This window comes from Apis florea, unplaced genomic scaffold, assembly GCF_048593485.1.
Source record: "Apis florea isolate Af1SG1 unplaced genomic scaffold, ASM4859348v1 contig_3203_pilon, whole genome shotgun sequence".
Classification (NCBI taxonomy): Eukaryota; Metazoa; Arthropoda; class Insecta; order Hymenoptera; family Apidae; genus Apis; species Apis florea.
Window position 1 is genome coordinate 355,455 of NW_028256723.1, and position 25,188 is coordinate 380,642.

At 46.4% G+C, this 25,188-nt stretch overlaps 1 protein-coding gene across 2 annotated transcripts in view; it reads right to left on the bottom strand.

Annotated features, from left to right (window-relative positions):
* Window positions 1–12,885, bottom strand: part of LOC100865859 (protein groucho) — a 121,039-nt gene extending 108,154 nt beyond the window's left edge. For both annotated transcript variants that reach the window (XM_086910901.1, XM_086910900.1), the window contains exon 1: window positions 11,973–12,885. In XM_086910901.1, the coding sequence (XP_086767027.1) occupies window positions 11,973–12,035 (63 nt within the window). In that variant the 5' untranslated portion in view covers window positions 12,036–12,885. The remainder of the gene's footprint in view (window positions 1–11,972) is intronic.
* Window positions 12,886–25,188: the final 12,303 nt, after the last annotated feature.

Consider the following 25,188-nt stretch of genomic DNA (forward strand, 5'->3'; position numbering starts at 1 on the left):
CCACGTATAATATTGGAACACGTGCTACGCCTTTATCTAATCTTGACAAACGCGATCCTTTTACACGGCTTTCCGGATTAATCAAAAGCGATACATCAAGTGCAAAGATCGGACTCAATACATTATCGAATACATGTTTAACACGTAAGAACCTGTATCCTAGCACAGTATATACCTAAACACGTCGAGAGCGGTGCTACACACGATAATATATACACACGTATACGTTGTTCACTCGTCGTGAGGATCGAAAGAGGCGCGAAGAAGGTTCCGAAAAGGAAACGTATCGGATCGAGCGGGACAGAACGCGCTCGAGAACGAATAAGAGGGGTGGGAGTGGGGTGGAGGGGGGGAGCGAAGAAGCGAGAGAAGGAGACAAGGTAGCCGCAGATGGGATCGGGCCGGTAGTATACGGTAGCCCCCATGTATATCATTAACCTCATCCTCGTTTTTCGCCTCCTTCTCGTATATAGCCTGTTCGTTCCATCGCCCGCCACCTTCCCTCCTCCACCGCCGTGGTGGCAAGCGCAGAGGTCCGATGAAACAGGAATGCCCCGTCTCGCTCCCGCGCCAGTCACGAGCTCCGCCGTCTCCCTCTCTCTCCCTGTTTTGATCCCTGTGTGTGCCTTCCCCTTCCTCGTTCCGCCACTCCCGCTCCTTCCTTCGCTCCTCCGCTCGACTGCTCTCGTTCTCGAAGCGAGCGATCCCCGTCCTGCTCCCTCGGCCGGCGTTCGCCGATTTTCCGTCTCAGTTGTCCTGCTGCCTGCTGGTAGCACAGCGTGCACAAACGAGTAATTAACTATCTCCGTGTGGGACACGTGTTCCCACCATGCTCCCCCACTCCAACCTCTCTATCTATCTCTCTCTTTCTCTCTGCCCCCACCATCGATCCTCGAGCCACGTCCCGTCGCTTTCTCCGTCTCTGCCCGACACGGTGTCTCGTTCGTCACGCTGTCTCGCTCTCGGACACGCTGTCCCCGAGCGCATTCTGTTTGCACACACGCTCTTATGTTAATTCGGCTTAACGCCCCAAAGGCCTCTCGAGGGTCGCGGGCTCGCTTCCAAAAATTACGACCGATCACGAGCAGGGGACCCCCGAGGTGGTCACGGACGACCCCGTGGAAAATAATAGGGACCCTTTGGTGTGCGCGCGTGTTGCTGGGAGGGGAGATGGCGAGGGTCGGTTACCGGTTAGGGCTCCCAACCGATTGTCGTTGGAATAGTTGATGAGTGGTATATACCGGGGAGTGGATTAGCCCGGCCCACGGCTTTTACGTGTGACTTGACACGACGATCGTAAACAGGAATTTGATAATCCGATAGCGTCAGCTACGGAACAGATAAATTCGATCGATGGCTGATTGCATCTGGTTAACACGTTTCCTTTCCTTTTTTTCTTTTATCTGTATATGTGTGTGTATATATTTTTAATATTACCTGTGCTGTTTATATATTTTTAATTTCGTGCCAAATCCTCCGTTACGTTTTCGATTGATATCGATTCATCTGAGGAGTTAAATGAAATCTCGCTCAAATACCGAGTTCAAGGGTTTTGTAATAGTGAATATATCGTAATATGTCACTTTAACCACCTACTACTTCCACGCTTTTCTACACGCACCTTATCAGATTAGATATCGGTACGTTTTTCCCTTTCGTGTTTACCGTTTCACCGAATTTTTCTACATTGTGAGGTACACGTGCTATTTGCAGATTGGTCGAGTAGAAAGTGGAGAACCACCGGACTGGAACGTGACGATATATTTTATAACGACGAATTAACACGAATACGATTCAATTATGCGCGGACTTAATCGATATTCAATCGACTGGCAAAAGGCGGTGGAGAAACGGGAAAAAACGATGATAAATAAAGAGAGAGAGAGAGAAAAAAAGAAGATAAAGACAACGAAGAAGGAGGAGGAGGCGGGTAATACATTGGATTATAATATCGAATGTTTGAACATGCGGTGGGCAGAAAATAAAACAGGAAAAGTAACACTTTTAAAGATACGTTTAAAATATTATAGTTCGACCAACTTTTCTTCTAACAATTGATTAATTATTCGGCAATAAATTTTCGTGGATTGGACAGGATATTTTCGCATAAATCTCGCATTATTCTGGTGAGATTGTTAGCCGAGGACAATGGCTAACCGAACATCCTTCGATCGCAACTTCTTCACCTCCTATACCTCGACGAGTTTCTTTATTTTCTGGTAGACAAAAGGTCGTAAAGCGGCTGTTAGGCTATTTGTTCTATTACCTTGAAATGGACACCGTTTGGAAAATTTAATCCGGTCTAACGGTGAACCTTACGGCTTACACGACCTGACTTCTTGTAGCTTAAAAGGATTATTATTTCTTGGAGGGGACGTATATCTTTTAGCCTGAGAAATTTTCGGAATGCTTGCAGAAAACGGTATAGAAAATGAGGATCCTTCGTATTATCGTAAAATTTTATGACAATTGTAATTTTTATATTGGCCTGTTAAGAAATTAACTTTTAATATAATGTCAGGCATGATATTTAAAGTTGTATAATAGCTTTACCTAAAATAAACTTAAATTAAAACTCGTATTGGATATAAAAACTATTAAAATTTATTCAATTTTCTTCAACAAAAAAGAATTGTAAAGTGTGATGACTAACATATTTCGATCTTCTCATTCTATAATTTACGAGTTTCAATTTTCTGGAAGAGTCTATCCAGCTAGAAATAGTCCTTTCGGATAGATTTCAAATCTGTCTAACCCAATTGAATACCGAAATAAGATATTCCCTTTTCCAATCTTTTTGATAGATCTCGTTTCATTTACCATACATTCCTACATCGAATACGAGGAAGAATTGCTTGCAAACAATTTAATTTTACACGAGTAAAAATACTAATACTTTGCCCTAGAATCGATAGAATTATTTTACTAAAATATTATCTTTCTACGGAGGCGTACCGATCAAACTCCGTTTGAGTGATTTCGTTTCATTTGTTCGAGGATTATAGCTACGTGAAAAATAACAGGTAAAAAGGGAACAGGTAGATTGTTCAGACAAGTTGTAAATGTTGTAAAGAAAGAAGGAGAGAATCCTTCCGGTCGCTTTCAAGATTGGACGTACTATTCCTCGAGAAAGTACCTCCCTCGCGAAAAGAGAAAGAGAAAGAGAATGCTATCTTGCAAGAAAACTGGCACACCTGCTCCAAAACCTTGTGGCTTAGCGAACCTATTCCAGATAACAAACTCTTCTTTCTCTTGCTTATTCCCTAACACACCCTCCCCCGTCCGTCTTCAAAGTAAATTGGTTCCGCAAAAGGAGACCGATATTACGTACCAAACGTTTTCACAAACTTGCATTTTACGTTGTCCGTTTCTTACTACACTCCGATATCTTATCGATAAAATTTTTCGAATTTATCATATCGTAAAAGAAAAAAAAAAAAAAAAAAAAAAATACATTCGACTGGCACGAGAACGAGGCCTCCCTTTTTTCCTTCTCCCACATTCGTATCCGCAGCAACTCTCTCGTAAACTGAGAAAGAGAGAGGGAAGAGAGGAATAAATTTGAGACAGACCGGCCGGTGTCACTGTCCTGGCCCGAAAAGAAACTGATTAGTGTCCGTGTCCACGCTAGTCGAACGGCAAATATTTGGACGTTTCTCTTTTCCTTCGTTTTCACGACCGTTTCTGTAGGCCGGTGTGTGGTATCCATGACGACGTGGCCTAAGAGATACGTCCTCGGAGAGAAGGAGGATGACGACGACAGAACAGAGAAGAGACGGAGCGTGCACCGGGCCCGACGAACGTCCGGCAAATATTTGCATAGCGCGGCGCTGGTTTGCGGAAAACCAGTGTGCCGGATGGACGTATTCGAAAAGAATGTATCTCAGCTGCAAGGTGATCCGAAAAAAGGCCGGGTCTCGCGTTAAGAATGGAACGAAAAACGAGGCAATTGAAGCGGGCTAAATTGCAATCGTCTCGTTAACGGGTGTCTGTTACGGATTAATTCTAGAGAGAGATGTGGATCGTTTCAATTTCTTTTATTACATAATGCGATAATGCAACGTATCGATTATGAGAGAATTACTCGATATAATTTTCTTCTAGTCTGAGACGAGCAGACAGAGTTTGGTGGTAATTGGAAAATCGTGGAGGAAAAAAAGTTGTCGAAGACCGATATATTCTCTCTTGGTCGTTAAAGATTGTGAAATGGGAGGATGCAAGCAGGAAGAAAATCCCTGGGATATTTCGCTTCGAGGAATCATTGACCGTAAAAAGATTTCCACTCGGCGAGTATTAGGGGTGTTACGGATGAAAATCCATTCCGTGAACAGTGTGCTGAATTCAGCGCGTTTAACTATCGACACACGTGCCGGTAAAACGTTTTCCTCACAACCATTTATTTTTGACGCGAGTCTGTGTTTATGTAAGCGGATAATATATATATATGCAAAATTATTTGTTGCGTCGAACAATTTGAAGAGGGAAAGCTAGTTGACGAAGTTAAACAAAATTTAACACGCTTCACGAAGAAACATTAAAAAAATGTACGTAGGTATTGCACGTGCGCGTATAATGTATTTTAACAACAGAATTTGTCAGATGTTGTCACAACTCAAACACACAGCCACAATAAGAAACCGCATTAATTGTTATTGTAGAACGAATTAAAATTTCGATTAAAATAATTGTTTTTTTTTTCCTTCCTTTTTACGATAAATATTACTTATTAAATTTGTTTTCGGTATAAAGTTTTTCATTTTTTTTTCTTTTTTCTTTTTTTCAAACGCCTTATATATATATATATATATATTTAATAACTTGGCAGTTTGAGGATAAATTTTACTACTGGTTAAATATATATCAACATAAGAATTGCATTACAATAACCACGATATCTAAAATAACGTTTTAAAGTTCTCAAAAGCATTGTCATAAAACGTCGGGAATAAATTAACCGCTACTTTAACTCGAAATAACAATTCGCAATTCTAATACGTCATCGAATAATAGTCGAGAACGAGCATTGTGTGCTAAAAAAAAAAAGAAAAAAAAAAAATGTGATATATTTATCGCCAATGTTCGTGGTAGTATCTCGTAAACGGTTGATTATTATCTTACGTTGTTCGGTACTTTAAATTCTGTTCGAAACGTGCCGTAAAACGGCATTTTATTAAAACCATAACAGTAAATTTAAAATCGTCGCGATTTAACGAGCAGAAAAATTTCCCTCCTCGGATTTATCAATTACCTCGAAATCAAATTATCTTCCTAATTCTAAGATTATAATCGATAACGAGAACGACGATAAATCGTAAAGAGAAAAGAATTCTGAAAAATTAAAACGAAAAAACCTTAACCCTCCCTAAAATTCCCCCTATTCTCTCTCTCTCTCTCTCTCTCTCTCTCTTTAAACAATTCGATTTCCATTCCTTAAAAATTTGCCGCCGGATACACAGCATCATCCACGTATAATCGCAGCGTAATAAAGACAATAACGGGAAAGGGAAAGAGAATAACGCGACGCATCGGGTATTATGTACAACGTGCTGTTGAACACGATGAATGAGTCACCGCGAGCGATTCCACTCGACCTTCTTTGGAATCGTGTTTCCGAATCGCCGATACCGGCCGTGGCATTCTTTCGTGGCGTCGATGCCTCGAGTGGATAATAACCCCCCGCGGTGAGAAATTACAGAGTCCCCAAAGCGCCGGGATTAAAGGACAAAAAAATCGAGGGGGAGACGAGGAGAGAAAAAGAGAAGAGAAAGGTTCGAATCGTACAGCGATCGCGGATTATATTATACCATTCGTTCGGTTCCATTGCAGATCTGCGCGAATTGCAGCGAATGGTGTGCGTGGCTCGCTCGAGCAACGATAAGTAATACCATGGAGCCGATTGTAGGGTTTGAGAGAGAGAGGGGAGGGGGGGAGAGGCAATTTTACAGGGATGAAAAGATGAGGAGGGAAGGAAGAGGCGAGGAGAGAAATGTCCGCAGTCACGGAAGAGGAGTCATGGAAACGCGAAATGCCGTGATGTAGCAGAGAGGCCGCACACAGGAGCAGCGCGCACAGGCCTAAAGAGGGGGGAACACGACAAACTGCCAAGCCTAATGCCAATTAGTGCCATTCTCCTGTACGAGCAGGTCCGAGGGGACTTGAAGAGGCTTCCTCGGACTTTCTTTTTCCCCCTCTATCCCACCTTCCTCCACCAGCCGAGGTTTACAAAGCGGTTAGGCGTATTTATCGCGCTTATATACATTCGCAACGTGTACACAGAGGAAGAAGCGTGTGTATGTGTGTGCGTGCATATACGACGCCGTCCTTTACCCGCCACGGTATCCATACCTCCTTGCCAAGTGCCTGCACGCATTATTCGAGGCGAACGTGCACGAAATACTCATGTACTCGCGCATTCCGAGAGGCGGATCGCATACGCATACGCGACCTTCGTGGATAGATACGCGCCTGTGTGTTTATTGGCCGACGCACAGAATTCGTTCTTTCTTTTCTCTCTCTCTTCTTGAAGGGATAGGGGGATTCGATTTATAAACCCGTGACTAACGAGCCGTGAAAATCGCGAGCGGTCCTCCGTATCGAATGCGCGCTCTCTCTCTCTCTCTCCGTTCCCTTTTGCCAGACACGGGCGAGGAAATTATTGGTGACGCGAATCCGGTTAATTGCACGTGTAATCTACCGTACCATCGATTATCGTAGCCATAAATGTTATGAATAATTAAGATCCAACGTTGCGCGCGATAATGATAAAAGCGTCGTCGGATGGAAAACGAAGGAGGACGGGGCATTAATTGCCCATTTACCAAAAAAGGGAGGTGGTATACCCCCCCTTGGAAACTATCGAAACGACCGCGTTTAACGACTCGTCGTCGCGTTACTCGAAAGGAATCGCCGCCTGCGCCCTTCGACCAGCCACTTCATCGCGAGTGGTTAAACAGTGAAAATCGATTCGGCTTTGGAAGATTAACCCCAACGTGGGGTGGGGTGAAACGATCTCTGGGGGGGGGGAATAAATCTTTACAGGAAGCCTAGATTGCCCGAAACGGGGGAGGCTCGCTCTCCTTTCGAAAGAGTTAAAAGGGGAGGGCGAAAGATGCGGTGGAGGTAATTCGAGAGTTATTTAAACGAACAACAGAGAGAGAGAGGAAGATGAAGAGGGAGGGTCCCACTCCTTCTGTGGAAGCGGAGTTCCATTCCACTTGGAAACGCATGCAGACGTAAACACAATCGGCCGGGCACAATGGATTATGTTCCGAACACTCGAGGAACCCTTCGTTCCAGCCTCGAGGTTGAGACGGGCCAGTGTCTGAGAAAGTGCAGGGAAGACGAGCTCCCCCCTCCTCGTGCAGGGCTATCATGGAGGGCACGGTCGAAAGATAAATAATTTTGGCTGAAAAGCGTTGCCGGAAGACAAACAGACAAGAAGACTCGGCGATGTCTCGAACGAACGACGAAAGAAAAGAGCCACATGCACCAGAGTTAACTTGCCGCGGAACAAATTTACTAGGAAATGTTTATTGGCCCTGGCCAAGATATCGCGTTATTTCCACGGATCTGCGACGCTATTTTAAAATCAAATGGGGCGGGGAAGGAAAGGAAAATAAAAATACGAGCATCATCGATCTACCGGGAGATATTCTTCACCGTTCATTATAACGTCGATTCGAGACGTGTATATATATATCAAATAAGGAGGGGGGATTTCACGAATTAATCGATAGGAACGATTTCTAGCCCCTTGTCGAATGGAACGGCGTTTATACGAGGAGGGTTCCTCTCTCTGTGAATTCATAAATTATAAAAAAGGGAAAGGCGCGTATACGATACTACGGTGTAATGGATACCAAGGGAATCTCGCGTAAGAAAATGATCGTAAAGCAATACGGAAGGAACGACTTCTTATTGTGAGATTTCTCGAGTAGGATGTTCCTGGTTGAAACAGAAGACGGAACCAGAAGGGTGGCAAAGTAACCACGAGGGGTCCGCGGATAAAGCACTCTACTCTCTCTCTCTCTCTCTCTCTCGTCGTCTCCTTTGCTCTCCCCGTGGACCAATTTACGGCACCCCGAGGACTCGGGTATTACGCTTCACGCTTGGGGGTTCGTTCCTGGCCATTGTTGTGCCAGTCAGGGGATTATTTCGGCAAGGACGAGGGATGCTTTCCCAGTTGCAGTCGTTTTCCCTCGGTTACCTACCTACCTACCTACCTACCTCTCCTCCCCTTGCTCCCTTCCCCAGATTATACGTTCCCTCGAGCACCTGCATCCGAGCTAAACTGTCCCGTCCGATCTCACTTTTCTCCCTTTCTCCTCTCTTCTTTTCCAGCAGTGAAAAAGAAGGAGAAGAAAAAAAATGGGAAAGAGAAAGCGAGAAAGATCGGCGAGGGACTGGATATCTTGGCCGATTAATTCGCCTCCGATATCGGAAAGAAAACCATTTAACGTAATAAGCTACTCCACTCCAGAGAGTTCAGACCTCTGAACTCTCTCCCTCTCCCGAATCCAGTCGACGATCGAGAGACCCATTAAAAACTCTTACAAATAGCAATTATAAACGGGAAGCCGGCGATAAAGAGCGTTCGTCCATTTAATTATCTCGGTCTTATTGAAGAGGAAACTAGGCGAGCGTGCACGGGCAAATCAAATCGTTTTATCGGTATCCGTTCCACGAACCTTAACACGCTACGATTCGGGCTATCGTTCTTTTGTCTTCTTCTTCTTCTTTTTCAAACCTTCTCCAAAAAGTTTTTTATCGGAATCAACCCGCCTCCCTCCGTTACTCTATCTCCTCCTTCCTTCCCCTATCTTTTTGTTTTTTTTTTTTTTTTTTTTTTTTACGACACTTCGATATCAACGTTCCCATTTTTTATTTTTACAAGATTTTTACGCACGGTTCCGCGGTACAGTGATAAGAACGAGAGAGACTCGTAAGCGAATCTCGAGAGTGTCGGTTCTCGAGGGAGCAATGGAATATACGTGGCATAGGCACGAATACGCGCGTCCCAGGTGTCGAATAAACTGTTACAGGAGGATACAATTTGGAGAGCTCGGTCAGCCGGTCTTTCGTCGATACGGTAGGTCGCGCGAAACGATTTTTCCGGTCGCCGCGTTCGTTCAGCTCGTGTAATTGCATCAACGGGCAAAACGCACACATGCGTATCCGTGAGTCAACGTTTCAATCGGGATTGTACGCGTAAAAAAAAAAACGAAGAAAAGAGAAGGAAAAGAGAGAGAGAGAGAGAGAAATAAAGAAACAAATTTAAAAATGAATTATATAAGCGTAGAGCGATGGAACGCTAGGCCGTGGAACGAGCCGCAGAACGTGGAAATTAAAACAATCGGTTCCCTCCCCCCCCCCTTCCCCCCGCCCCCTCTTTCACCCGTGGTAAACAAGAAGCAGCAGCGTGTGTAATTACCGCGAGATCGCGATTCCACTCGGCCAGGAAACGTATAATGGGGGGTATAATGCGTGAAATTTACCGGGCGCATCAGCATAATGGACGACGTGACGCTCAAGATATCACTGTGATTCCATATTTCCGTGCCGACAGCGCAACTCGATTCGCCTCGGCTCGCATGCCCCGCGAGCAACGGCGTGCCTCGAACAACGCATTACCATGTGCAGCGTGGCGTCGAACGGCTTCGAAGCTTAAAATCGGCCTCTGATTATCATTCCACGCTGCTTACAAAACGTTTTCCCCTCCCGTCCGACTCGAATGTCTTTGTTTGCCTCGTGAAATTCGAGCGTACGTATATAGCATCGCGTTATATATATTTTTCGTATAACGATAAAAAGGAGGAAACGAAAAAAAGAACGAAAGAAGCGAAATAAAAATAAATGGTAACGAGAAAGAGAGAGAGAGAGAGAGAGAGAGAGAGAGAGAGAGAGGGAGGGAAAACATTCGATGATATCGCGCCGTATTCGATTTCATCGAGTTTTCAAAAGTTTTTTCAGCTGTGCACGCACCGAACCGCGTTTACAGAAGCGTCGAGGCAAACGGGCCGATTAAACGCATCAATATTTACCGAATCAGGGCCTGTCGCGAGCGCGGTTTACAGAAGGTTGTGTTCACCTATAATACAGTGTGTAATACCCGAGTGTTTCATCACCAATGCTCGTCGACTCCCCCCCCCCCCTCCCCTTTTTTTTTTCTTGTGAGAAGGAACAAGCAACTACTATCTTCTACTATCTTTCTTAACTTTCTCTATCCAACTCCCCCTCACCCCTTCCTCCTCCCTCCCTCCTTTGCTTCTTCACGGCACTCGACACAGAGCCACCTTTTTTTTTTTTTTCCACAACATTGTCACCGCCTTTCGAAGGGACAACCTCGACTCTTTTGCCGGAGCTGTTTTCTCTCCCTTCCTCCCCACCTTTTTTCCCCTCTTTGTTCGTTTTTTCTCCTCGTTCCGCTCCTGTCTCTGTCTACCCGCCGTCGTTTCTCGCCTTCCCTTTTCCCTCCCCGCTGCTCACCACGTGCTACAATATCGCCGGGCCGCATCCGGTGTAACGCCTGTTATTAGGGATGGGCCAGATGAAGCTTTCATTATTCTATCCAAGAGGGTCTCCCTTTCCATCCGACAACACACCGTTATAATACAAAGTAATGGCTGATTTTTTTTTTTCTTGCTTTCGCCTCTAATCATTATGATTATCGGGGACGAGGGCAGATATAATGGCAACGGTGAATGATGTAATTTTTTCCCTGGCCGAGAGCACGTTGCGCGCTGTTACGTCCCCGCGTCAACCCTAAACAGCGAAAATATCTGCGTGCCGCTAACACGCATGCGTTTAATCGGGTTGAACGATGACGTCGTCGTCCGGGTAAATGCAATAAATATATCGCGTACATTTTCGTCACGCATCCTCTCCAACCGTTTACAACATCCTGTTCATCGACCGGCAACAATTTCAATGACTAAACTCGGCGTGAAACTATGCTTCCACGGTGCGCATGTACACGCGCGGCGCGGCGCACGATCTCAACCAATCTCGCGCATCGTTGCATTCCACGTACGAAAACCGAGACGCGAAAAACGTTTAATCGTAACGGATGTTAAAGGGGCGAGACGCTAGCTGGGAATTTATAATGGAAGAAAAAAAAAAAAAATTCTCGCGTATAAATGGATCCATGGATCCTCGATTCACGGATCAATAAGAGGCTATCCATCCAGCCTATCGAGGCGGTTTTTACACGGTCCACGGTTAACCTCGAATTCGTGACGGGGTTTGCGGCAAACACGCTCTTGCCGCGGACCGATATCTCGAAATCTCTCGAAACGAGTCGGGGAGGTTATATGTATGCGCGCACTCCCAAAGGCACGTGTATCTGACACGTATACATGTAACGTGCGCGCGGAACCATGATAAATGTGTGTACCGGGACGCACGTGACCGCATCAACGGCGATGAATGAGGCGCGCGAAGAAACCACGGTTCGGATCGGTATTATCGGTATACCGTTGGCGTGTCCGGCCAAGATTGCTCTTTCCATTTCGTTCGGGAAAATGTTTTGACGCGGGTTAATCGTGTCCCTCGTATAATAACAACGGCAGCGGTCTCGTTCCATAATTGGCTGGTACGCGTTCGTAAAAATTCGAACGATTTCGAATTGGTAATCGGATCGACGACGATCGTCGAAAGGTGTTACACTGGTTTCTACGCCGCTGAACGTGATCGGAATCGCGCGCAGTACGCGCAACGCCGTACACGTGAAACTCGAGTCTCAAGTATCGGGAGCGAGTTCGCCTTACGAGGTACAAATCGTTCAGACCGCGTATAATAAACGCGTAACGGGTCGAAAAACGCGGCTTGGGAACGTTTTTGAGAAATGATAACGATAATCTACTCCGCTTTATTCCATTTGTAAAATTTCAATAGCGTAGAGAACGCGATTGAAAATTTAAGAAATCAACAAAGTCAAGAAAAATAAAGTTGGAAAAGAATAAAGAATTACTCACCGGGTGCCTGGCAGCAGCGGCGGCAGCTACAGCAGCAGCGTTGATTCCAGCACTGGGATACATTTTTTTCTCTCTGGTTTCAAAACAGTAAAAAATACAAACACCGTGTCCTCGGATCACGTATGCTTCATGTCACGCGGAACACCAATGATAACAAATAACAACAACAACGATAAACCAAAAAACACCACGATTCAAATCGCCCGCGTGGGCTACGAGGACGAGCGACCTTTAGGACGACTCTGTTCGCGGTTTTGTCGATGTGATTCAATTAAGAAGGTCCCCGCCTCGGTTACACGACGATGATCCATCGGTGTATTTGCCATCCACCACTACCGCATTCTCATCGGTAATTTGTAACTTCGCGATATCGAATGATAACTACTACTCGTGTCACCATTTATTTCGACCGCCTTCGCCGACGTTCATCGAGGTTAAACGTGTCGCCGACGCCACGAAGAATCCCGCACGGAGAGCGTGGCGTGCCCTTTATACGGTCGGTAAAACAGAGCGAGAAACGCGTTAAGAATAATCGGAGAAAGCTTCTTTTTCCATCGGATTAAACGAAAGAAGTGAAACTATTTTTCCTTTCTTCCTATCCACGACTTCACATCCTCAATGTGGAAACACCATCACACAAAGACACTGCACTCGGTTGTTTACGACCTAAACAGTAACTCGCCGCCACTTTGAGGTTAAGTTTACCAACACTAGCACGCACACGTCTTTCCGTTAATACGCGAGGAAATTTTTTGACACCGATACAGCACGTCTGGCAATTAAAAAGCCGAAAGAACAAAAAGAAAATTGAACGAAACTGACGTACGCAACGTGAAAGCAAACACGAAACGTTAAACGCACAGACGCAACAAGAACAATCCTCTCTCCACAACGGCCTCAGAGCGACTGATGGACGAGTAAGTGGTGGGGATGGTATCCCCTCCGAAGCAATCTTTCCCTTCCCCCACTCTGGCAGGCCGTTACTCCACAGTTAAACCCGCCAAGCACCCCCTCGAATGTCTCTCCTCGTTCTCGACGCTCGTATTAACCGGCGCGATAGCTCCTTCACAATTAAGTCGCGTTACGTAAGGGTCTCGAAAAGGCGAGCACGAAAATCACGGCTCGTTAAAACGTCGGTACGTCCTCCTCTCTCTCTCTCTCTCTCTCTCTCTCTCTCTCTCTCTCTCTCTCTCTCTCTCTTTCTCGCTTTTTGTTTTCTGGCACTCTCTTTTCATAGCACCTGTCGTCCCTATCGTATACTTAATCTGTTTTATCGGCCAACGACGAGGCACAGACACGTCCATCGTGATTTCGGCGCACTGCTGACGCGATGAGTGATCCGACTATAGCTTTAGGGCCGTTTTAGTTGACCGTAATTAATCGGGTTTCAAATGAACAGTTATATTCGCGTTAAGCACGGCGCAATCGAACAATATACATCGATTCTATTATGTACATGACAACGTGATATGTTTGTTCTGTCCCTCTCGATTCTCTCTCTTTCCCTCCTCTCTAAAGTTTTCTCGCTCTATCTCTCTATCCGTGAATTATTTTAATGACAGCATTTTTTTCACATTATGTCGACGTTGTGAAATTTTATGCCAGCGTCTACTATTTCTGTATTAATGAAAGATGATTCAACGTGCTCATTTATCAATGTTGATTACGTTCGTTTTTTTCCATTCCACCAATGCTATTATCGCTGATACCGCAGTTAACGAGTGTGTGCAAATAATATTTGTCGACTACATCATTCAACCACCTTTGGAATCTAGACAATTCAGAGTATCAATCTCATGAACGCAGTGACTAAGGGAACGCACAATTCTCGGAATACTTTTTTCGTATTACCGTTGCCGCCGCCGCTGCTGCTGCTGCTGCTGCCGTTTCTGCTCCTCCATTATCTTTACCGACCGGTGCTTCGGTTTAACAGATACAATTGAGAAAGATACATCGTTAGCCCGTGGGCGATATCGTATACTCGAATCGTGTATTCCGTTGGTGTACGGGTCCGACGATTTTTGCAAGTTGAAGCACGAAGACTGGAAGCCTCGAAAGTTTTCGGTCCCGCAGATACGGTCGAATAAACGAGAGGACAGGGCGCGGTACACGGCGTGCCATGCATACGCGTAGGTATTAGTTGCTTCTCTCAGTTCACTCAGCGTGTGCAAACAAATCGAAAGTTTTTCGCAAAATGGCCGTCACCAGGCTGACACGGATGTCCGCATAAACTCTCTCTTTCTCTCTCTTTCTCTCTCTCTTCCCCTCCCTCTCTCTTTCTCCCGCCCTTCTCTCTTTTCCCGTGCTCTCTCAACTGGCCGCCGACTGGCTGCCTCTCTCGCCACTCGTGATTTCCCTCACTTCCCACACCACCACAAATATGGCGCCTCCACCCGTTTTCCCAACCCCTACAACGTGCCTCTATAAAGTGAGAGCAACGGAGAAAGAGAGAAAGAGAGCGTAAAAGAGAGAGAGAGAGAGAGAGATCGCGAGGTATGGATAGAGTACATACACGCTCAACCAATGCGATTGTGTCCGAGTATCCGTGTGTAGCGAGTACGATCCTATGCGTGTGGCAAGGGGGTGCCCCTATGTGAATATCGCGCAGCACACAGTCCCAAGCAGTTTCCTACTTGATTGCCGCTATCGTCCGCTCGCTTCGTAAAGGAACTGCTCCACGCGGACTGTCTGTGACGCCTCGACCAACCAGAGCGCGTCTAGCCGCTACTTCGCCAATCGACAGACAGCCAGCCCCACCGCGCGACTCGGCCGCCGCAAAGAGTCGAATGAAAGCGCGACCTCGGCCAATGAGAACGAAACTTTTTGAGTTGACGCTCGTACGTTAGATCCGCGCGGATTGTTGCTCGAGCCCCACGGATGTTCCTATACGGAATGAAGGTGCTACGCGAAGCCGCAGCGAAACATGAAAAATAGGGGGCTACATGAGGAAAAACACGGACCGGGTAGGAAGGAGGAGGGCTCTGTGGGATGGATCCTACGAACCGAGACACCAAAGGCTGGCGCAGTCGTGGTTGTGTGGGGCAGCCAAGAAGGAGGGATGTCGAGGATAGAGGCCGAGGATGAGAATGGAAAAGTAACATAACGAAACGTCGATCCCATTACCTGGAGCTCTCTCGCCTTGCCGCCACCGTGCACCGAGCCCTGCTTTCGACCCTTAATCCAAAGGAGGATTAGAAAACCCCATTGTCATGCTTCGCGGAACGCGGGATGGGATATATACATACATATGTACAGAATAGCACTCCGCACAATTTCTCCCTTCCCCCTGCTTCTCCACTCCGCCTTTCGCTTTGCACACAACGGAGGCGGTGGTGCAGGACCCTCCTAATGAAATAAATACGTGACGTGCCGTGCTAGTGACGATACGATGGTAGTTCTGTTTATCGCCAACCATGAACTTTTTGCACGATGCACAGAAACGCTCAACTCCCTTCCCCCTATCTTCTAGCTTGACTACTCTCGTTTTACCGTTTTCCTTCCTTCTTCCGTCTCGTTCTAACTCTGTTCCGTCTGGTTCGCTCGCTCTTTATCTTGTTCCACGGGGCGAAGAAGGAATATAAGGCAGTGCTGTGGAGTGTTGGCGAAGCTGTCGGTCGCGCTTGGTCGGCTGCGGTTTATGCGGAGCCGCCTTGCCTGCCGCCTGCCGCAGCCGGTTTGCGTGTTCGCCCGTGTTCGCTCGGTGGATACGTGTCCTCGGTGCGGCTCGGTGCTCACCGAACGACCATGGACGCGCTCAGCTACGGAGAGTAAAGAGGAGAGATCGAGGGAGAAAGGGTGAAGAAAGGAGAGAGATGAAGGCAATGAATGGGAGCGAGACGGACGTATACGACGAAATGCGAGGGTGAGGGAGATGGCAGCAGGCGGCAGAACCAGTCGCTGCGGTCGTCGCGGTTAACCGCGCCGGTGCTCTCAACCCACGGCGACCTCGGTAACCGCACGAAGAATACTGTCTCTCTTCTACGATGCTACCAAGCTCCATTGCCAACTCAGAAGGTGCTAGCTTATTTCTTTAATCATATTTGCTCGTGAAAATTATATTTATTTCTCAAAATTAAGAAAAATACATTTTTCTTATTTAATATATAACATCGTTTCGTTTTATCGTTTCTCGCGTAAATTTTGATCGGTATATAATATATATATATATATATATATATATATATATATATATATATATCCATCAGATTATATCTATCTAACGAATGGTGGTGATAATTCGTGTACAAATAAGAAACGAACAACTACTTCATGATCTATAATCATGATCATTGTATCCCTTGTGAAAGCAGTCGTTCGCCGCAATGTAAATATTACTTTGGCCGCTACTTCTATTTGTAGCCGTCGGTACGCGAAAATTTCCTGCTCGGAAAATCGCCGGGGAAAACTCGAGGAGCTGGTTTAATTAATTATAATTGGCTGAGTGCATTGGGCAACCGCCTCTTCTCTGACCAACGTCCACTTCATCCGCCGCCACGGGAGAGGGAGAGATCTAAGAGCTCGACTTCTGCTTGAATGAGAGTACGTACGTCTCGCCAGGTTGAAGAGGATTTGCGAGGATGATCGAGCGCTGCGGGCTGGCCATTAAATATATTTGAAAGAGGCATACCGTTTCAAACGGATCTCCGAAATAATTGAACGTCGAATAGCCGCTAATAACGTGCAATTTGTATATCGGGCAAACATCGATCAACCCCGAGTAGCCCCGACGAGACAAAAATATTAATCACATTTATTAATTACGGAGGAAATTGAAGGATTGAGAGCATCAAGATATACTTTTAATTTTATTTCCCTCCACGTGTACACGGGCCTGTCGATTCGTGTAAATCGAAATCAATGAACGAAATCGATGTTATCGATCGAGTAACATGACACAACATGCTTCGATGTACAACCTGTATATTCAAAAATTAAGGTTCTGGGAAATAGAAAAAAAGAAGAATAACGTTCTCCGCTTTCTTCCACATGTTGTCCAACTCGATCTACAATACCCATGGATCGAATGTCTAAACGAAACACGAAGAGGTTAGAATCACCTCTCCCAGCCGAGAATCGTTTCCGAGAAGTATTTAACAATGGGCCAATATTTGGTCGGAAAGAAAGAAAAAAAAAAAACGTCCTAAAAACGCTCGGCAACGGTCGATTACGCTCGTAATTGCAGCCAATGCCGTGCTAATTTTGCTAACCATGCAATTAGCCAGTGTATTTTTTAAAAAGATCAAAATTAAGAATACGGGAATAGCCGAAACAGTCGCAGCGAGTGAAATTCGGAAAATTCGCCCACGAACAAAAGAACGGAAGGGAAAACAGACAACAAGAGAGGAAAAAGGCAAAAAAGAAAAGAGCAAAAAAAAAAAAATAAAAAAAGGAAGAAAAATGAAAAGCAAAAGAAGGAACGAATAGAAAGAAGCCGATAAAGGACGATGCTCGGTCTTTTGGCAAAATATCACGTTGCCACGAAACGAATCTAGCAGGCACACTCACGGCTGACAAATGTCTTCCGCGGTTCTGGCAGCGGCGTACCGTTATCCAAATTACAAATAACACACCGCCGTCGACGTTTTATCCAACGCCCGGAGACAAATTGCTCCCGACTTGGGATGGGTTGGCTCGAAATTATCCCCACCATGTACCCGGCCATGGTGTAACCGCGCGTCGTGGACTTCGTTAATACCGGTAGTGGCTCGGCCCCTTGCTCGCCACACGGAATTAACACGGCGAAGTGTATTTATGGATCCGGCCCCGGCCAGGTAACCCGAGAAAGACCCTTGCCAGAGTTTTGCTTCTTCCCCCCATTCTCCCCTATTCTTTTCGCGTTTCCCTCTCTGACCAAGAGCGCTCGGTCGACCAATGGTCGTCGATCCTTTTTTTTTCCCTCCCCTCCCCTCTCTCTCTGTCTCTTTTTTCCCTCCACGAAGGAGGATTAATTAATGAGCCTGATCCAAGCATTACCCGCTTTACAGAGCCGGTCCGTGGCCTTCGAACACTGGCGTGCACTGGCGTGGGAATGTCCCTGGCAATTTCAATTTCGTTAATTATCGCAAAATCCGCTTTTATTTGATGTAACGATCCGGTCTCGAGGCAACGTATTTGGTAATAACTTTCCCATTAAATCACCACGTTGCCTGGTATCCGCATACCACCTTTTCTCCCTCTTTTTCTTCTTTCTCCTTCCCAGTTTCAAACTGTGTGTGACCAAGAAGATCAAGAAAGTGTGGCCTTTTTTTTTCTTTTTTTTTTTTGCCTTCGGTTTTCTGCGCGAAACTTCTTTTTCTTTCCGTTTACCGTTTATATTTAGAAGTTTTACACGGAGTGTAACTTATTTCTACTTTCGCCGTTCATTTCGGTTGGCAAATAACAATAATCCTGGTACTTAAAAAAAAAAAAAAAAAAAAAAAAAAAAAAGAAAGAAAAGAAAAAAAAAACATTCTATCCAGAAGTTTCGTCCGGTCCTCGTTGTTATCGCCGCCGTATGGTAGTTTTCTCTGTACGTCGAAGAATTATTGTTACGGGGATACGGTAATCAAATAACCATCACCCCTGCGCTCCACGCCATTGGCCCATATCCGCGCCGCACGGGACGTGATACACGTGTAGTCACGGCGTGTAACGCGTGCTCGAATATAGTGTTCTCGGTGTGCAACAGTGCGTTCGCCGAGTTGCGCTCTCGGAGTGCCGTATAATGCACATTTGTAAAGTTACACGGGCTTAACACAGGCGGCCAGGTATTTTTCACCGGTGCCTTAATTGAAACCTTTTGTCGGGGAAATAAAGTGTATCCTTGGTCGTCTCGTTGTGGATTAACAAAAAGAGCGGAAACAAAAAAAAAGAAAGAAAGAAAGAAAGAGAAGAGAAGAAAGAGAAGAGAAGAGAAATGGAGGGGGGAGGGAGAAGAGGGGAACGGCAAAGGTAGAAAGAAGGGAGAGAGGAATATTCGCGGGAAGAGGACCAGGCATGTGGGGTATAGGAGGGGGTGAGGGAGGGAGAAATTACGCCGCAATTTCAGTTTCAACAATACGGAGAAAGAGAAATTACGGTATAAATGGTGGAGTAAGACGCGGTGTTATTAAGAACGACACGTGGGGGAAGGGGTTCATTATTCCGGCGGGAATGGCAGCGAAAATTTTGCACGGCTCACTTAGCTTATTACTCGTTATTATCCATGCTCGTGGAAAAGGTATACGCGAAATAAAAGCTCCCCGCTACGATTCGCGGTGTATCGCCTTTTGTAATTTTACGGTTACGTTGTTGGCGGAGGGAACGAAGAGAAGATTTTTTTTTTTTTTTAAACTAATTTCTATCCGCGTGCGATACTTCCGTTCCTACGTGTATATATATAATATACAAGTGTGCACGCGTATGCGTGTGTACTCTCCGAGCGAAGAAAAGCGTAGAAACGAGAGAGAAAAAGCGGGATCCGCGACAAGCGTAAAATCCACGGGCGTGGCTAGAAAATTCCTTTCCAAGCGGCTCCCCTTGCGGAAAACACTCCTTTCACACGTCGAACGGAAGTCGGGGTGCTCGGGCAGGAAAACGAATGGGCAGGTCGTGGCGTTTGTACTCGAGGAAAAGGGAGTCACGGCGAGGAGCCACGACGAAGACGGCGAGGAAGGGCGATACCACGGTAGTGGAGAGGCAGCACGGCCTTGTCGACGAAGGGAATTTCGTCACGGTCGTCACGGTCCGCGCGAGGAAACAGGCTAACAGAATTACACTCGGGGGCCGTGGAAGATTTTTAACGGTCGATTTACCGCCCGACACTCCTCGTCACTGCTCGCTCGGCTATGGGGGGCAGGGGAGCACTCGCGGGGACATTCGGAACGAGGTCTCTCTCTCTCTCTCTCTGTCACCCTTCGAGGCCAGTTAGCGCGGCCCTTAAACCACCCCTCTGCCGCTATCTGGTGTTCGTTGTTTCGTCACGCCAGGGGGTCAAAACTGGCCGCAGATGTCGGCCATAAACCTCCCGGTACGGGGACGAACCTCCCCTCTTGCCACCACGCCATTGTATCCCCCGTGCTGAATACACGCCCTTAAATAAATCCATCTCGGGTGAAACCACCCCTCACGCTGTTGCTGTTGCCTTTGCTCGCTCCTCGCAAGCCAGATTAGGTTCCTGATCTTTGTTACGAGGGATCCTCTTCCCGTTTCTCCCTTCCTTCGTATATACACACATATATATATATATGGGGGGGCGCGAAGGGAAGATTGTGTCTAGATCCCGCTTGGTCGGTGGAAAAGAAGATGATCCAAGAGTGCGAAACGATATATCGGGTGGGTATGTAACGACGAGCGAGGGTAATAATGCGGATTGTGGGCGAGACAGGAGATGGATTTATAACGGGGTGTATGGTCGGATATCGGTTAATTTAATCGCCGTACAGTCGTTTAATTGCGATATACATTTGTCCCTTGGGAACCAGTTCTCTCTTATTTTTTTTTTTTTTTTTTTCCCCTCTTCTCTCCTCCCCCTTTTTTCGCGTTCTCTTCTCGGCTCGATGGAGATCGAGCGGTGTTGGCGTGTGTACTTAACGTTTACGATATTTGCCAGCGAAATAGAGAATCGCAATAAAATCAATAACGCTTATCGCGAAATCGGTGCTCAAAGGTGTACAAGCAGTAGCATCGAGTTATTTGATACGATATTCGTTTAACGGGGCGACGTTGATCGATGTTGCGAGCTTATTCTGATATTACATCGAGGCTATGTGCAGCCCCGTTCCTCAAATTAGGAATGTAATATCGATTAATAAGGTTATGTTTGCAATCCGCATCGCGTAATCCACTCGATCGGTTTCGTTTGTGAATCCTTCTTTCCCTCTTTTAACCGGAACCAGACTGTTCATCACTCCCACTCCCGCAAAAAATTCTCGATCGATTATTCGATCGATCCACGTAGGAGCGAAAAGAAAGGTGATTCGAAATAACTCGAGATCGAAGATCGATAGATCTGTTCCCACCCAAGGTGTTCCACCTAAGCACCAGCAAACAAACTCTTGCCGATCTCCTGCCAAAGCCTGGCGAGTCGTTTTCGAGCCGAAACGTCCGAGCTCGCCTCATCACGCTTCATCCACGGGGAGACTACGAGGAATTTAATCGAGATAGCACTCGATCTTTTTACAAGCGGCTCGATTACCGGACAACGATGGAACTCGGCGTGTCGGGGTCGCTCGGTCGGTCGTAAAAAAAAAAAGAAAAAAAAAAAAAAAAAAAAGGAAAAAAACGCCGACAACCGTCATATTTCAGCGGGTATCGAATCAACGTCGACGCGTCGTCAAACGCGCTTTATATAGCACGTGCGTGCGCACACCTCCCCCCCCCCTCCCTCCTCCTAAAGCCTGTTTCGATCGATCGATCTCGGCGGCGTAACAGCCGTGACACGCTTCGAGATTCCACGATCTTTTACGACGAGGCGCGGCGTATCGTTAACGATCGCTCGTCGACGTTTAATTAGCCGGGGCTCGCGATTACGAGCGGGCCGCATCGCGCAACAGGCCTCGAAGCGCAATTGCGACTGTAACGATCCATGCCCGAGGACCGTAAAAGGCCGGAGATACCGGCGGCCGGGACGAAGAAATCGCTTCTTCTTCGTCCGCGGCTTCTTCCCGAGATATCCATCCCTCTCGAGCCAACCCTACTCGCCACGTTCGTTGAATCGGCACGCACGAGGCGAATCGGCGAATTACGACGATTGAAATTCAATTCCGCGCGCGGCCGACCGGCTAATTAGACGCAGTTGCCGTATACCCGCGACACCGTGCCGTTCTTCCTTCGACTCCTTCCTATCTCGCTTCCTCTTTCTCGCTCCGCGTTATTTTCTCTCGCATCCGCCACGTGTTGCACCTCGCGCAATCGCCGCGGACCGTAAATGCCCTCGTCGCTTTGCTCGTTTCTCCAAACCCGCATCTCCGTGCCATCGACATGCGTGTATATATATATATATATATACATTGCCTTGCCTCTGTCTCTGTTTCGGGAACGGTGTTGCTCGTCCGGCCATCTACGTGCCTCGGGCTATATAAGGGGAGAAGTGCATTAAAGTCGATGGGCGGCGTGTAAAATCTGAGAAACGCGGAGGATCCTGGCCGGGTGTTGGCTAGGCTGTTACATTTCAACCCCGTACCGTACAGTTCCCGATTGTTTTACGACCGTCTTAATGGAACAGTGACTCGCTATTATCTGCCTCGCACAACCGGTGGCCAACTTGGCCCCGCGATCCAAGTTGCGTGTTTTTCCTTGCGCTCGTCACCTCGTCGATTTCAATTGCTTGCTTATATAAGAATTTTTCTTTTACAAAAATCGTAAAAGAATCATCCGATAAATATTTCTTTTAATTCCCTCCTCCAAGCATTCTAAATCCGTGGAAACAGCTGGATTCTCGAAGAATCTCTCGAGAAATCGCCCGTTTCCTTGGCCCGAATAGCACGTCTCTCGACAATCTCTCCTCGATCTTCTATACAGAGAATGTCTTCCATTCCACGCCATAATACACATCCCCATTAACGTACAAGCGTGGAAATTCTATCGAATCGCATCGGCCAACAGCGTTATAATTGTTCCTCGAATCGTTCGATGCTTCCAGGAACAATATTCGCGGTTATTACACGCGTGTGCATTATTACTCTTATCCCGGAATGCCTGGAACCGGGGGGAGTACGGTTCGAACTGGCTTGTCGGCCTCGCCTCCACCGGATCGGGGTGGGTATCCCTCGGTGAACGAGGCGGACTTCATCGCCGCGAGATGGTAATCCGCTTTTCCTTTCGATCCGGCCCGCCGCTATTCTGCCATCGGTATAAATACTTCTCGAATCATTGGCGGCGCAATATATATATATATATATATGCATATGTAGAAAGATTATAAAGCCACGAGGCCGCGGGCGGTATAAGCGGAGCGGGCATGATTAACGCGCTCGAGCGTGCGTGCCGAATAATTACTCATTTGAGGCGCGTTGTACTAACCCGTTGCACACCCCCTTCCTTTCCTCGCCGTATTACGACACGAAAATCTCGAAGCGTGCATCGGATCCCCGACGATCGTTTATCGATCCTCTCGTTAAATCCTCTCCTCTCCTCGCCCACGATTATAACGCGTGGTTGCGCGCAGACGCATGCATAATTAAAAATTCGTAGCCACCACCCATTCGGGTTTTTGCGAACCGCGGCGTCGATCACCACCACGAGTTGAGAGCGGTGTTGGGAACCGATGGTGGATAAATGGGAAGGGGAGAGAGGAAGAAGAAAATAGAAATTAACGTTTTTTTCCCCCCCTCTTGTGGTTTCTCGTTTTATCTTTATTAATTTTCTTTTTTGCGTTCGACGTGGCAAAGTGGCGACGAAAGTGGCCAAGCGAAAAAAACTATCGTCGACGTTTGTGCTGAGTCATCGCGCTCGTATATATTAATGGATATAGCCGGTCGGTTCGATGGCTCGCTTTAATTTCGGTGACACGCGGTAATTTGCCCGACCACGGATTTTCCGTAAGGAAACGTAACGCGGTCATCTCTTTCCCTTCTCAACGTATCCATTTACGGCTATTTGAATACCGTGGAAAGCATTCCCGGCCAATTACAGAACTCGCGTCCCCGACGAATACTCTTCAGGTATCCAGTATATCATTAGGCGCGCGGGTAATAAGTTCCGACGAGCGTTGCGTTATATACCCGCCATACAAATCGTGTCCCCGTTACGGGCCTCGTGAGTCGTGAGAAGAATACCACGGTTGACGCCGCTTTGAATTTAGACGCGGCGGGGCACGCGGTTCCGTGGCCACATTTTCCACGAGTCACCCGACGATGCATCGAATCACATTCGATCGACCTGCCGAGGATGCTTCGCGAGATTGCGGCGGGTGAAAATTGACCGCCAGGCATCGCAACCCCCTTTGGGACGTCACCGAGGGTTGTCGAGGGTTCGTGAGCATCCTGACGTTTGAACGAGCGAATAACGGATGAATTGAAAAATGTCGGCCGATATCGAGCAAAAATTTGTCCACTGTTTCCAACGATCAACTGCTCTCTCGCTCGATATCGATCTTCCTTTTTCTCTCTTTTTTCGAACGTGTACGTGTACATATATATTCGAGTATATACAATTGTATAGTTATAGAATTATGGTTAGGTCTGATACGAACGAATCGTAAAAATAGTCGAATGGACTTGTGATACGGTTCATGAAGTAAGTCGTTATTTAAAAAGAGAGAGAGAGAGAAAGATTGAAATTTTTAATAAATACACGTAAAATATTTATAGAATATATACATTTCTACCGATGTTCAAGATTGTTTATGAAAGGAAAGAAAGAAAAAAGAAGCTCGTTCGTAGCTCTCGACTCGTCGTAAATCGTCGTTTCATCGTCAAAAATTTCCACTCAAACAAATATCCTCGCATCTGCGAAACAAGTATCCACGGAGGGAAAAATATCTAAAGATTTCTCAGCCATCTTCCTTCGAGGCCTCGACGAAATTCATTTCGTGGTAAATGAGCGAGCACGGTAATTAACACTCGTAAAATTGTAATGGCCACCGCGGTAGGACTGGTGGAAACAAAGATAGGAAAACGACGACTGTTTCGTGGAACACCTTCACGTGTGAATTCGCATTGATGCATCCCGCGTAAAGCCGAGAAGAAACGCGAGACGCGTTGTAACGGGGTGGTCATGGATCTCAAAATTGAAGATGTGAGTTATACACGCGTGCATACACGCGTGTGGGAATGTGTGGTGACAAGCAGCGGGCCCGGGGAACAGTTTTGTTTATTGGCTCTATTAAGAGCCGACCTCACGCTGGCACTAGCAGGGTGGCCAGGATGACATTCATCATGGTGAAAGTGGCGAGAACAATGTCACTATGTTTTAAGGCGGACCGCATGGTGTTTTATGTCACTGAAGACGTTCTCTTAATGTATAATATTTACATTTGAGAGAGAGAGAGAGAGAGAGAGAGAGAGAGAGAGAGAGAGAGAGAGAGAGAGAGAGAGAGAAAAAAAAAAAAGAAATTGACTTCTCTCGAAGATCCTATTGTTCCTCGTTTACCATTACTATTCGCACATTCTTTCTTCAATCTTTGATAGAACTCGAAACTTTCTACGTACAAAGTTATATAAGTTAAAACAAATACTTGTAGATATCCTACAGATAAATATATTATGGATCCTCGAAGAGAGGAATGCGTGTGTAGATTAGAGTCCAGAGGAAGGGA